This window comes from Coffea arabica, chromosome 4e, assembly GCF_036785885.1.
Source record: "Coffea arabica cultivar ET-39 chromosome 4e, Coffea Arabica ET-39 HiFi, whole genome shotgun sequence".
Classification (NCBI taxonomy): domain Eukaryota; kingdom Viridiplantae; phylum Streptophyta; class Magnoliopsida; order Gentianales; family Rubiaceae; genus Coffea; species Coffea arabica.
Genome location: NC_092317.1, coordinates 933,609 through 947,399, shown reverse-complemented (window position 1 = coordinate 947,399; position 13,791 = coordinate 933,609). Strand labels below are relative to the sequence as shown.

Below are 13,791 nucleotides of genomic sequence, written 5' to 3'. Positions count from 1 at the left end.
ACTTAGCTTTGTTCATTCATCATCATTATTTTATTTCTTACTGCTCACCTAATACAAGTCCCCAAGCATTTTTAAAACATGGTAGCAAATAACCATTGACTGAAATTCTAGCGTAAACAAACTCGGCTCTCTCTCTCTCTCAATGTTCCAATACAACAGTGAAATTACATAAAAGTCCTATTAAAAGGGAGAAAAAAAAACACTAAAAAAAAGTGCTAGCATACACATATCCCACGTCAAATGTGTCCATTACCCAAAAGCCAATCACCACCAGTTAGTAACCACCACCACCAGTACATACAAGCAGAGAAGTAAGTAATACTTAATAGTAGCAGTAGACGAAGGAAGATCCTCTCGTCTTCCTTGTTTCATCTTTTTCTTCATCATTCCCACAGAAAAGAAGAGCCCATCAATGATCAGTCGCATTGAAAAAATAAATGCGTCTTTCTAGTAGCACTCTCTCTCACAACGGACGTCTACTCTGCTCCAGCCAGCATCAACTTAGTCCTTTTCCTCATCTTCACTTCTTTTAACAGCCCACGTTAACGAATTCATCCTCATCGATCTCTCATATTAACAACCCAAATTAAAAAAAAAAAAGAAAAAAAGAAAAGAAAGAAGAAATGGCGGACCAGTTCTCAAACTCAGTTGAGCTTGGTCTGAAGCTATCCAAGAGAATTTTCTACGGGAAAGAGAGTTCGGCACCGGCGCCTGCGGTAATGGAGAGAAAGTCAGAGACTAATTGGCCGCTCTTGCCCACGGGGCCGATGGTTTATGCAGTGATATCAGAGCCGTCAATGGTGGATAATCCTGACATACCCAGCTACCAGCCGTACGTTCATGGCAGGTGCGAGCCCCCGGCGTTGATTCCGCTGCACATGCATGGAGTGGCCATGGAGGTTGACTGTTATTTGGATACTGCTTTTATAACTGTCACCGGTACTTGGCGGCTGCATTGTGTTTCTGCTAGTAAAAGCTGCGACTGCCGCATCGCTGTCCCAATGGGCGAAAAGGTCTCTACTTACTTTCTGTTGAATTATTTTTATCATGTTTTCCTGGGAAGATGAAATGAACGGCTATGATGCTTGTTTAGAAGGCCAGGTAGTGGAAAGGAGAAAGCTGGGAGTAGAATTACTGAATTAGTAAGGGAAACGGAGATAGTAAGGGTCGTACTCCTGTTTTTAAAACGAACCGGTCTATATGCTATTGGTTTTTCTGTGTCTACGCTTTTTGGTTGGCCATTCAATATGTGTGTGATTAGATAGATCGTGGAGGAAATTTGTGTGTGGCTTAATTTTGTATTCTGTTGTTTCTGTTTTATTGTATGTTTTCTACTGCTAATTTTTTTGCAACTAGCTCAACCTGCAAAATGGTGTTTCTGCCAGTTTTTGAATTTCTCCAACGTAATTTTCTCAAGTATCATCATTTGGCTAACAGGGTTCAATTCTAGGTGTTCAAGTTGAATGCCCTCTGAGATCGTACTCTACACAATTGACAACATTGGAGGAAGACAGAGAAGCAGATAAAGCTAAAGATGGCTTCTTGTTGAAAGGCCACATATATACTTTGAAGATTCCTCAGGTGTACATTCAGTTAGATTTGGTTATTGATTTTGCTTTCTGCTGCTTTTAACTTTGCAGTTAAATATTTGTTAAATAAGGGTAACTGTGGATTTACTGTTGCATTTTTCAGGTTGATGGAGGATGTACGCTTTCAGTCAGGATCAGTTGGTCCCAGAAATTGTTGTGCCAAAATAATCAATTGTGCCTCAAGATACCGTTCACTTTTCCGCAGTACGTCACCCCTGTTGGGAAGAAGGTGTCTAAAATTGAAAAGATACTGTTGAATGTGAACTCTGGTATTGCGGTGGAGATTTTCTGCAATAGTTCTAGCCATCCTTTAAAGGTATCTATGTTTTCTAAATTTTAATTACTCAAATCATATACTGAACTGATTTTAATTCCCCAAACAAATTGCTTCACAGCAAGTAAGTCGCCAAGCTGAAAAACTACAATTTTCATATGAGAGGGAAGCTTCTATGTGGTCAATAAATGACTTCAGTTTCATATACAGTGTAAGCCACTTAACATTGATCACGAGTTTTATATGACTGTTTAATTGCATCGATTCTGCCTAAGCTGATCTTTGGATGATGGTGAGTTTGATTGTTTGAGATGCAGAAACCTGGTAATGAAATGACTCGTATATTTCTTCTGATGACTGCTTCAGGTTTCTTCAAATGACATAGTTGGTGGTGTGCTCTTGCAGTCACCTCCTCTGCATGACTTTGACCAGAGAGACATGTTTTGCTTTTATCTGTACCCTGGAAATACTAATAACAGGAAGGTTAGACTGTTGATCTTCTCATAGTTTATATGTCCTATCTCCATAAATGCTTCAGTCAGGTAAAAGTTTTTCCTTTTAGGCAAGTCTTTTACATTTCATGTTCATGTTTGCAGAATAATGCTTTTTGTTTGGCCTCGTATTCCCAGAACGTTATTTTCCTACTTTCACCTATATGTAGTCTGCAAGGGTATTTAGTTAAATGGCCCAAATTCTTCACTTCTGTAGGTCTGACTTTGATGTCAAAAGCTAGAAAATGTGGCAGGCAGTTGCTATTTATAGAATACCAGATGATATTAACTTTCTTCCTTCATCATGCAGGACACATACTTTTGTTTGCTTTTCCTGAGTTTGGTTTCAGATAAACTTTGTTCTTATAATTGATGCCACTCCATTAGAATATGTGACTTTCAAAGTTTTGCTCATTAGGGGATGCTTAATTTTTTTCCCTTACTGTGGATATAGACGGGCATTTATATTTGCGTGTAGACAGTGTTTGTTTTGAATGAGTTGCTCATGGTCTTCTACCCTTCAGCTTTGTTGCTAGTTTAGGGAGCCTCAGTTTATCTAGTCCGAGGTAGAATATGCCAGACTTAACTTTTTCTGCTTAAAATGGTGCTTAGTTTTGTAACAGGAATACATCCCCTTACTATCTGGTGTAATATCTTTTGTGCCTGTCATCCTCCATCTTTATATTTCATGGAACATGTGGTTGCCCTCTCTTCATTACCTTTTTTCTTATTTTGCAGGTTTTCAGAAAGGAAGTCATCTTTGTAGTTGACATAAGTGCGAGCATGAGAGGAGACCCTCTGGATAAAGTCAAAGCTGCAGTGCTAACCGCACTGTCCAAGCTAAACCCAGCAGACAGTTTTAACATTATTGCTTTTAATGGTCTTAGCTTATTGTTTTCATCGTCCATGGAGCTGGCAACCAAGGAGGTGATTGAAAATGCTAGTCAATGGATTGCTAATAATGTTGTAGCAGATGGCAGTACAAATATTTCACTTCCCCTAAGTCAGGTAGTTAAAGAACTTGGTCATGAATTTATATATGTAATTTTTGTTTTTATTTGACTACATTTGCTGAAATTTTCATTTCAAGAGATGATACAGGAAACAAACTAATCATGAAACCCACAAGTCTAGCATTTGATTTCTCTCAGTTGACTTGTTATCCAGTAGATGTTATTAAAGTTAGAAAAAGAATCTTGGGCTTTTTCGCCTAGTAAGTTGACTGTTGCTACATGACAGCCTGATGCAATTAAAACAAAACCATGGGTCACAATAGCTTATTTTGCAGTACACTTGATTCCCTCCATGAACATCCTTTGACACAGATTTAAAATTTTTACCAGCAGAGCACAATTGTGGACTTAGCTAACAATTTCATCCTCTAACAGTGCCTTTGCCCTATAAAATATGTGCCTTTGATATTCTGATCTAGCATGTATCGTCTGGGTTACCTATGTACTTTGATTGTCATCGTTTGAACAATCTCACATATATCATGTCTTAATATATTTCAATCCCTACAGTAGGGTATGTGTCTGAGATGGTTGTTGAGATTGCTTACTTGCAGAGCACATCTTCAGAATTGGTTAATTTTTTCATTGTTTGCAATTTTTTCATCTCTTGAGTATTTGGGTTTCCTGAAGTGAACACATGCTATAGTATTCCAGTCAAAATGTGCATTTACCTTTATAGCTTACTTATTTTAGGCACTAAAGATGATGTCGAAAGCTGGCGATTTGATTTCTCTTATATTTCTCATTACTGATGGGAGTGTTGAAGATGAGCGAGATATTTGTGCTATCGTGAAACATCAAGCCATGGAGGGAGGCTTTAATTCTCCTCGAATTAACACATTGGCAATTGGTAGGTGCATTGCCATATAGTTCTACCTGATTTTCTTTGTTGTTGACAATTTTATTCTAATCCCTGCGAATAGAACATGCCTCAGATTAAACAAAGAAGCGTCTTTATGTTCTTTCAAACCCTGCAAGACTTTCTCTCTAACCAAGTGTGGCACATAAATAAGCATCTCTTCTACAATCACAAGCTTTTTGTTCGCATCATTGATCATGTAAAATCATCTATACGTGTGGTGCTGCATTGTGCAGTGGTTCATTCAGACATTTGATCCTTGTTATTACCATATTACTCATTTTCATATTTAGATGACAAATGATTGAGTTGCATCTTTGCGATATTAATCTTGGTGGCTCATGGGGTATTCAAAAGATCTCCTCTTATGTTTTTGTCTGAACATTCGTCTCTGAACCATGTTATTTGACAATTTCAACATGTAATACTTCATTGGTTTTTCGCTCTTCAGGTTCATATTGTAACCACTACTTCCTGCAAGTGCTTGCCGAAATAGGGAGAGGTTATTATGATGCTGCATATGACATGGGTGAGTTGCTCTATTTGAGCTGACCATGTTAGTGATGTTTTGCCTTGTTTTAGCATTTGCTTATGGATGATCTTTGCTCTTTTTAGACAAATGGTGTGGAAGTAAACAGGAAAGAGATTTCAGCCCATCTGCTTCTTATGTGATGATCTACTTTATCATCATTTGAGTTCTTAAGTGCTGTAGTTACTTTGGAGTTAAATTTTATTTACATTTTTCAGTATAATGCAAGTTTCATTTACCATTAATCTCAAAGTTATTGAAAACATATAAATCAAATATTCAAGATCTTATGTTTTATCATCAATTTCATGTGGCCAGATTCAATTGACTTTCGGTTGGAAAGACTATTTGATCAAGCATCATCAGTCATTCTTGCAGATTTAACCATTGATTGTCTTGAACAGCTTGATTCACTTGAGGTAAGCTGAACCTGATATTTTTCTAGGCATACAGTGGTATTAGTTGCACAAGTTACATATCAGAACTCATTACAATTGGATATTTTTTCTTCTTGATCTATTTACCACCAATATTTTAAAGTTTATGCTGAACAATCTGATTTCTCCTTTTGGTACTTTTCCTCAGTAATGTATTTGTCTTTTCTTCAGTTCTAATGTGACTATATCTCTCCTCATTGCAGTTATATCCGTTTCAGCTGCCAGACCTGTTGTCCGAAAGTCCATTACTTGTGTCAGGCAGATACACTGGGAAATTTCCTGACTCTGTAAAATTTCGTGGTACATTGGCTGATTTGGAAAATTATGTTATTGATGCAAAGGTGCAGAAAGCAAAGGATTTCCCGATGGAAAGAGTAATGCTTTTGACTTGACCCATGTGAAGTTAACCTATGCTTTTTGTTATGATGTTTTCCTTGAAATCAGGTTTGACACTCCTGTGGTTGGTACTTAACATTGTTATAAATTGAAACACAAAAGAAAATAAAAGCATATGTTTTATTCAAAAGCATGGCTCGACTCTTTTGCAGCTAGGAGAGTTTGAATTGTTTTTGGTCCCCAAGTATCGAAGAAGTCAGTCTACCTTCTGTCTCACAGACATCCAAATTATCAAGTGCAAGAGTCATTCGAAGCAACAAAGCTTTTCCTTTTTGGAAATAATTGATACCGACTGCTCAAATTGATTACAATGTTTCACAAGTACACTGTCAAATAATGGACTTAACTGATTTATATGGATCTCTGGTTCTTTAGAGGTTTATTTTGAACTAATTGAACAGAATTTATGAGAAAAGATATCAGAAAAATGTTCATCGATCATGTTTTTTTCCTGGAGAAAGCTGCAATCAAAAGGATTTCTGTAATCTGATTACTATTTCTATTGCAGATGTTTGCAAAGAGTCAAATTGATGCACTGACAGCTAATGCGTGGCTATCAGAAGATAAACAACTAGAGGAGAAGGTTGGTCTTTACTTCTCCTTCTCATGTTTTGTAGGAAATCTCAACAGGGCAATATATTCAAAAAGTAAGGTTGGCAAGTTATAGCTAGCAGCCAAATCCTCTGGGTGGAGTTCAGTTCATTGTGGGAGAGTGTTTAGTAGCTATCTTAGTTTTGTGCATCTCTATTGGGATACTTTTATGTGTCTGGCCATGCGGCGAGCAATGAAGGCAGATTTTCTAATTCTAAGAAGCATGTTTAGTTGAGGACCACAACCCCAAGAAATCACAAGGGAAATTTTCTTTATAAGATGTTTTTAACTAATTATGTATGACTGCCTTCTTTTTGTGCTTCTAGGAGTTCAAGATCAATAAAAATTGTCAGTGTCTCTTAATGCTGTATATAGATCAGTTGTTAAAGATGTTTACTTTTTCGCCCATTCTGATCCTGGCATATTTGCTTCTTTTGTTACTTGTATGTTACTTAGGCTCGTTACGTATGGTTGCAGGTTGAGAGAATGAGCTTGCAGATGGGCGTGCCTTCAGAGTACACCAACTTGGTTTTGGTAGAGACCAAGAAGGAGAAGCAGGTGTGCGATTCATGCTTTAATTGGGCTACTAACCTATTCTTAAATTTGCTTGTTTGGTTAAAAAAGGAATGCACATTGATGTTCATTGAAATTGCTGCATGACATCGATTAAATGCGCAGCTAAGTGAATCAAGTGGCAAGAAAATAATAGTCCTGCGTACAGTGGGGGCTGGCTTTGGTAGCTTGAAGGCCACTGCAGAGAATGTTCCACCAGAAACAGCAGAACCTAAATTGCATGAAACTTCAGAAATGATAACGAAAGCTGCTAGAAATTTGTGCGGCAGAATGCTAGATTGCTGTTGTTGCATGTGTTTCATTCAGTTCTGTAGCCGGCTTAATGACCAGTGTGCAGTGGTTTTGACGCAGCTATGCACTGCGCTTGCATGTTTCGGGTGCATGAATTTTTGTTGTGAGGTCTGTTTTTCTTGTGACTTCTGCGGTTAAGAAGCCCCGCAAGAATGTATAGCTACCCTTCTTTCAGTGTACACTTTAATGAAGGGTTTTGTGTGTATATAACTATATATGTATATACGCATAGATACATACCTAGACTGAAGACGTTTCGGTTTCTATAATGTTCTATTCGTTGATCATCATCATCATCATCATCATCTCTCTCTCCCTCTCTATTATCTTGTCATGTCTATCAATTCCAAATTTTGATGGATTTTTTTTCAATCAAGATTTTGCTCAGCTTTTGATCGAGACTGGGATTACATTCATTTGGCAACAAAATATGTTGATTTGGGACCTGGATTTTCTGATTTTAAAATTAAAATATTGGGTTTCCTTTTAATTTGTGATTACAATTTTTTTTTTTTAATGGAACACGCAGATGTAGGTTTAGCACGGCAGAAGAAAATCAAGGAATTTTGAAAATTCTAGAAACTGAAAATATGAATCGTGGCAAAACTTGTAATTTGGTGATGAGAAGCGGATGCTGGTACTAGCTTCCCCTGTCAAAACAATACATCCATAGATCTGAAGTCTCAGGTTGTGGTATAACATTCGAACGTCAAGCATGCCATTATATTTATATGCTTCGAGTAGTGGGCACTTATCATCATATTCCTTCTTCAAGAGGTAGAGGAATTGTACAATTGACGCTCACAAAATCCCAATTACATTTTGAGAATTGGCATATGTCATAGATCTTGATAAACTTCTGAAAAGACAACGACTTCTCCTGATAATTTACACTAGGAGTGCACTCGAGTCGAGTCAAATTCGAATAGTGTACTATTCAAACTCGACTCAAGATAGAATAATTGAGTTTCAGTTCGAACTCGTCGAGTTTTTGAAAGTCAAACTCAAGTTCGATTTCAGTTTATTTTACTTGATCTCGAGTTTAATTAAATCTAAATTAAGTCTAATTAAACTCAATCGAGCCTATTCAAATCTAATCGATCTCAACTAATAAAAATTAATATTTACACATAATTTTAAAAAAGAATATAATTAACATTAGACAAATATAATTAACATTATAATAAAAAGAATATAAAAATTAACTTTAGACAAATAGTTCGAACTGAAGTTGAAACCTTGACAGAGTAGCTCACGAGCACAAGTAAAGTTACTTGATTTAGCTTCACTACTAATTCACATGAATATATAAGGAGATAATTGTAATCTCAAAAATATGAAGACCAAAAAAAAAAAAAGACAGAAGGGGATTTGATTTGATTTGATTGGCGGAATCCTCGGCGAAAAACAAATAGCGAATGTTTTTTCCTCTCTGACACCGCCCGACATCGTCCCGTAAACTCAGTTCTGTTCGTTCGGGAGCCGGTCAAAACACAAGAGCCGCCGCGAGTATTAACAAACAGATACTTTTAGTATATTTTTCGCCCACTTAAATTTTCCTCTATTCACAGGTAAATCACTTCTCTTTCTTTCTTTCTTTCTTTTTTTTTTTTTTCTCTTTTCTGCTCAATTATCAATTCTCTTCGTTTCTTTTTACTAGAATACCATTGTTAAATCTTATAGGCTGCTAGAATTTATTTTCCCTGGCTGCTGCAACATAGTATTCAATTTCAGCGCCTTTCAATCTTACACACGAGTCCCATTTTCATTTTCTTGGCAAGGAGATATTAGCAAACTTCTGTTCAGATACTCCATGGTTTCATCATAAGAATTAAAATCCATCCCAGAATTGATTATAAGAATCATAAGTGGTAATGAAGGCAGCAATGGTGCCAATGGGGAGATTTTGATATTAATTGTCCTTCATAAGAAAAAATGATGGAGTCGTTTGAGAAACAAAATACGTTCCGGGACTTGATGTTTTATTATTTTTTTTTGGAGCCTACTTCTAACACAAGTCCAAAGATTGACTTTCTCTGCTGGAAGTCAATTTCCTCGGTACCCATTTCAGTTATAATTACCAGCTTCTGAAGTCGATGTTGAAGAGAGTGACTTGTGTATTTTCTAAAGATGATTAAACAGTCATTTTTTTATTTGTGTATCTTCTAGAGGTGATTAAACCGTCATTTTTTCCTGGTTTTTATTAAACATAAAAATGATATATTGTACGTCTCCCGTGCAATGATCTTTTTTTTTTTGGGTATTCAATCAGTTTGATGCTGTGAAATGGATCTTCACTTCATTACGTTCTTCGAAGAGTTCAAGCTTCTTTTCCTTCTCGTCTCAATACTGCCTTGTCTTCAAACGTAAGCAGATTCTACTGTCACGAGCTGAATCTTCCCAACACCCATCCCCCCCTCTTTCTGTGTTTTCTGCAATTGCATTTCCCGTAAGTAGATACTTTATCTGTTGATGAATTTATTAATTATCAATTCTGATCTCTATGCCAACTTCCAATTAATGAGCTTTAAGAATGTGAGTGATTTACTAGTTTCCTAGGTATGAGGTCGATGAATTGTGATCTCTATAGTAATTTCCATCCAATTAATTAACTTGAAGAATGTGATTTACTAGTTTCCTAGAGATGAGCTTCATGAATTGTGATTGTTATACTAATTTCCAAGTTACGAGCTTTATTCCAATGAGATTTTTCACTTATATGCCAATATCCAAGTTGTGAACTTTATTCCAATGCAATTCCTTAATTATGCCTACATGCTAATTTTTGAGCTATGAGCTATGAACCCCATGCTAATGTAGGTGTTCTGCGGAATCAAGTACAGAAAAAGATTTGACATTTGCTATGATAAAACCAGATGGAGTGTCTGGAAATTACACTACTGCTATCAAGAAAATCATTTCAGAGTTTGGTTTTGGCATCACCAATGAAACTACGGTTCAGCTCGATGAGGAGACTGTGAAGGATTTTTATGCTGAGCACTCCTCGAGAAGCTTCTTTCCAGGCCTTGTCCGGTACATGACCAGGTATTCTTGCCTCGTGAATAATTTCAAGCCCTTTAACTTGGTAGATGGGTAGGAATTTAATGTGGTATTTGCAGTCTGCTTATTTCAATTTTTTTTATTACAAATTGACTTTGGACTTCAATTCGAATGCAAAATGGCAAATCAAGCTTGTAGATTTGCAACTGAGATTGCTCCAGTATCTTCTATTGTTGATTTATGGAAGTGATGCAATATTTTTACACGGTTTTTTAAATCTTTATCTGGTTATTTTTTCCCCTTTCAACTATTTCAAGAACCAATTGGCCTTTGCATGTGGTAATCTGAGTTGCATTGCAGTATGTGAATTTGCCGTATTCCAGACTTGAACATGATGACTTGGTCAAGACAGTCTATGTTATCAATAATTGGAGATTCCAAAAGATGGCCTCGGACCTTTTAAAACAAATTTTTTCTCCCACAACATTTGCGTTCATGTTCTTTGTTTTAGTGGTCCAGTGTTGATAATGGTTTTGGAGAAGGCAATTGCTCTTGTGGATTGGCATCTCTCTCTCTATCTCCCCCCCCCCCCCCGGCCTCCCTCCCTCCCTCCCTCCCTCCCTCATGTTCTTTCTTTGTGTTAGTGGTCCGGTGTTGATGATGGTTTTGGAGAAGGCAAATGCTGTTGCTGATTGGCGTGCTTTAATTGGACCAACAGATGCCCAGACAGCTAAGGTTACACACCCTCACAGGTTTTTTGCTGTCCTCTACTAGTCTGTTCTCTTCTGCCAATCTCATTTCTTCTCATCCACTTTCCAAGTCATTATTTGTAGAGAACTTTTCAAGCATATTTCTTGCTATATTGGTATTTATTTATGAAGTTCTTTTTGCTTCTCCTGCAGCATCAGAGCCATGTGTGGCCTGGATTTACAGAGGAATTGTGTTCATGGGTCAGATTCACCTCAATCTGCAGTGAGAGAAATAGCCTTTTTCTTTGAAAAGTCATCATCAGGTCAGTTGTGCAATTTTAGTTGCATAGCTAAACATTTTCTACATAAAAACTTTTGAATCTTAATTTGAAAGAATCCAGAAGTATGCAAAAAGAGGCATACGTCATAGGAGTAGCAAACCTAGTTGTAGACTCCGTAACATTTCAATACATGTCATTTTTATGATAAATTTGATGGTTAAGACTCCATTCTAGTACATGATCCAACATTTTCTTTTGATCTGTTCACCTTTGTCATTCTACCTCAACAAAATGTACATTAAATACAAGGAGCAGTTCTTAAACAGCTTTGTGTTCCTAGTGTTCCAGATATGGCTTGTACAACATGTTGGATATGATAAAGAAAAAACAACATGTGAAGAGAATAGCTTAATAGAAAATCAGTACTCAATGTGCATGCAATCAAGCTGAGACAGTGCTGATTGGTGTAACTTGGGGAAAGTGACTTCCTGTTCTGGTCATAGTAATAAATGCGTTAACTTGTGATCAAAGAGTTGGTAGCCAGATATAAGCAGACAGGATATGTAAACGAAATTCGTGCAGCAGGCTTCCAATATATAGTGAGATAGGTATTCTTGGATCAAGTGAATTGATGAAGTATTTTTACATGTTTTTTGCTTTTTTGGTTAATATGAAGTGACAAAAGCAACACCTACTACCATATTCGTCATGTCTAATTGGTCCTCTAAAAAACAACTTTATGGAATTCTGACGTAGCATTCTCTCGTAATCTTTTCCATCTTTCAAACATGATTTGATAGGTAATGCTTTTGAGTTGATTGCGGCACCTTCCAAACTTTGTAAATGATTGGTTAAGCTATGTGTCAGTATTTACAACCTCTGCCCTTCTGGATGAATTTAAGACTGGTTTTTTTGAAGATGCCATAAGGTTGCCTCCCTCTCTCTCTCTCTCTACTAGATATAAGCCGAGACATCATTTCACTAAATATTACAAAGAGCAGTATTCAACTTTGACAATAATTTTCTTCATCTCCTGTTTCTATATTGGGAAGTCTTTCGCATTTTGTGTGTGTGTGTTGCTTCTCATGTTTTTCATTCTGCAGGGTTTCTTCCGAAGCATGATGAATTGTAATGATCTAAACACTTGGAGTGCAATAATTATTAAGTCATCAACAGCGTCTTCTGCCAGGCTTAGTGCCCATCATTTAACTGGTGAGAGACACGTTTTCTTTTGGGCAATAGGAGCATAAAAATCTGCTTGGGAATCGAAAACTAAGTCCTTGTGATCTTGTAAAGCTTGCTTTATCAGCATGAATTGTATGAATTCTTTTTTTTTTTTTCTCATAGTGGAAAGCTTTTGACAATGAAGGTGCTCATTCACTGTAGTTTGAGTGGGAAATTTGTGAATCCAAAACCAAATTCGTATGACGTAGAAAATATCTATAGTAAATGATTACAGAATTAAGAGAAAAGAGAATCACTTGTATTGCAAGTGATTGTGTTTCAGCTGATTATAAGTGAACAAGATGTCTGCCACTCAATCAATGGGACAATGATCTACTTTAGCATTGTATGATCTTTCTTCTGTGTGCACTTTTCTTTTGTTCTATATTCTGGTTGTGGTGAATTGGGGTGGAGTGAGGGATTTTTTCTACCTTGATGTTGGAGTGTTGGTTTGATTATCTATAGGATAGAAGGATTTAAAGTCTGCTTTTCAGATTTTGAGTAGAGTCAATTCAGGACATTGCTTTGTCAAGTATTGGCAAATGCCAGGTAACAGCTATGGTGTCACTGTACATTATGGTATTGATATTTCAACTACATAAAATAAGTGCTGCTTCCACATTTCAACACATTGTCCATAGTTGTGCTGGTGAAAACAGTACTCCACATCTACTGTCTTTTAGTTCAGGTGCTTCCATATACTAATCATATTCCAGGGGATTTTTCAACTTGCACATTGAGTGGGGTTCGAAGATTTTAGTTCAGATGGTGGAAGGGTGGGTGCACTGTCCATAGACTGTTCAGAGGGAGCTTGAGCAGCTTATGCATTTTCGTGTTCATTTCTCTCAAGTTTCACATTGTTTTCGTGAAGCTAATTTGCCCGCTGACAGGTTATCTATTGTTGTGGTGCTTGATGCCTCTGACAAAGTTTATGACTCATTTTCAGCTTTTTAGATTATCACTCAATTACTCCCCCCTTAGACCTTAAAGTCTTGGGAAGAACCTTGACCTCCCACCAAACTTGTCACTTAATTGTGGCTAACACCTTTGGGTGGCTTCTTTCGACAAAATTCCCGTCGATTATACTCCCCCTGTTCTTAGATTATGTTAGATTAGATTATACAACTGTTATCGTTGTGAAAAAAAAAAAAAAAAATTCCTTGGACATAGAAAACTCCGTCCTCCACCTTGAATTGCCCTCCATTATCCGTTTGCCAAACTTCTTTCTATTACTGCAAAACGTTGGACAAACTTTTAAATCCACTATCTTTTAGTAAACGCCAAGATTAAAAGCAAAATCATATATAGTAATCCACACTCAACTTTAATGCATGTCAACGATCATATGTAGGAGACAAACGTTTTGTTAATTCTATCACGTACTCACAAACAATCGTATACAAACAGCATCAAACATATGTAATGTATGCAGCCCATGAAAACCATCAACGGCACTAAAGAATTAAGTAAGAAACAAATTGCACTCGTGTCGTATGAACTATGAACCCCCAGTTCAATCAAGGCAACAACCTGCAAGATGCAAGGAGCGAATTG

General features: G+C 36.9%; 2 protein-coding genes across 7 annotated transcripts; both read left to right on the top strand.

The window, feature by feature from the left end:
• The first annotated feature begins 264 nt into the window (after nt 1-264).
• On the top strand, nt 265-7,342 carry LOC113741533 (uncharacterized). 2 transcript variants are annotated; one of them, XM_027269069.2, is made up of 13 exons: nt 265-1,013; nt 1,438-1,581; nt 1,693-1,905; nt 1,985-2,074; nt 2,230-2,346; nt 3,093-3,362; nt 4,061-4,217; nt 4,678-4,755; nt 5,074-5,174; nt 5,396-5,566; nt 6,097-6,171; nt 6,657-6,737; nt 6,858-7,342. In XM_027269069.2, exons 1-13 carry the CDS (start codon nt 624-626, stop codon nt 7,179-7,181), a joined length of 2,211 nt encoding a protein of 736 aa, XP_027124870.1. In that variant the 5' UTR covers nt 265-623; the 3' UTR covers nt 7,182-7,342. The 2 variants fall into 2 exon arrangements, with proteins under 2 accessions (XP_027124870.1, XP_071903026.1); XM_072046925.1 differs by lacking the exon at nt 1,985-2,074.
• A 1,061-nt stretch (nt 7,343-8,403) lies between these two features.
• On the top strand, nt 8,404-12,586 carry LOC113741673 (probable nucleoside diphosphate kinase 5). Of its 5 annotated transcripts, none has more exons than XR_011813390.1 (7): nt 8,406-8,614; nt 9,316-9,409; nt 9,864-10,088; nt 10,688-10,795; nt 10,946-11,055; nt 11,814-11,941; nt 12,117-12,586. XR_011813390.1 is itself a non-coding variant. In XM_027269263.2 (6 exons), the coding sequence occupies exons 2-6, from the start codon at nt 9,330-9,332 to the stop codon at nt 12,143-12,145; spliced, it is 552 nt and encodes a 183-aa protein (XP_027125064.1). In that variant the 5' UTR covers nt 8,413-8,614; nt 9,316-9,329; the 3' UTR covers nt 12,146-12,586. The 5 variants fall into 5 exon arrangements, 2 of the variants coding, with proteins under 2 accessions (XP_027125064.1, XP_071903024.1); XR_011813391.1 differs by lacking the exon at nt 8,406-8,614 and adding an exon at nt 8,680-9,214; XR_011813392.1 differs by lacking the exon at nt 9,316-9,409 and having other exon boundaries at nt 8,404-8,614.
• Nucleotides 12,587-13,791: the final 1,205 nt, after the last annotated feature.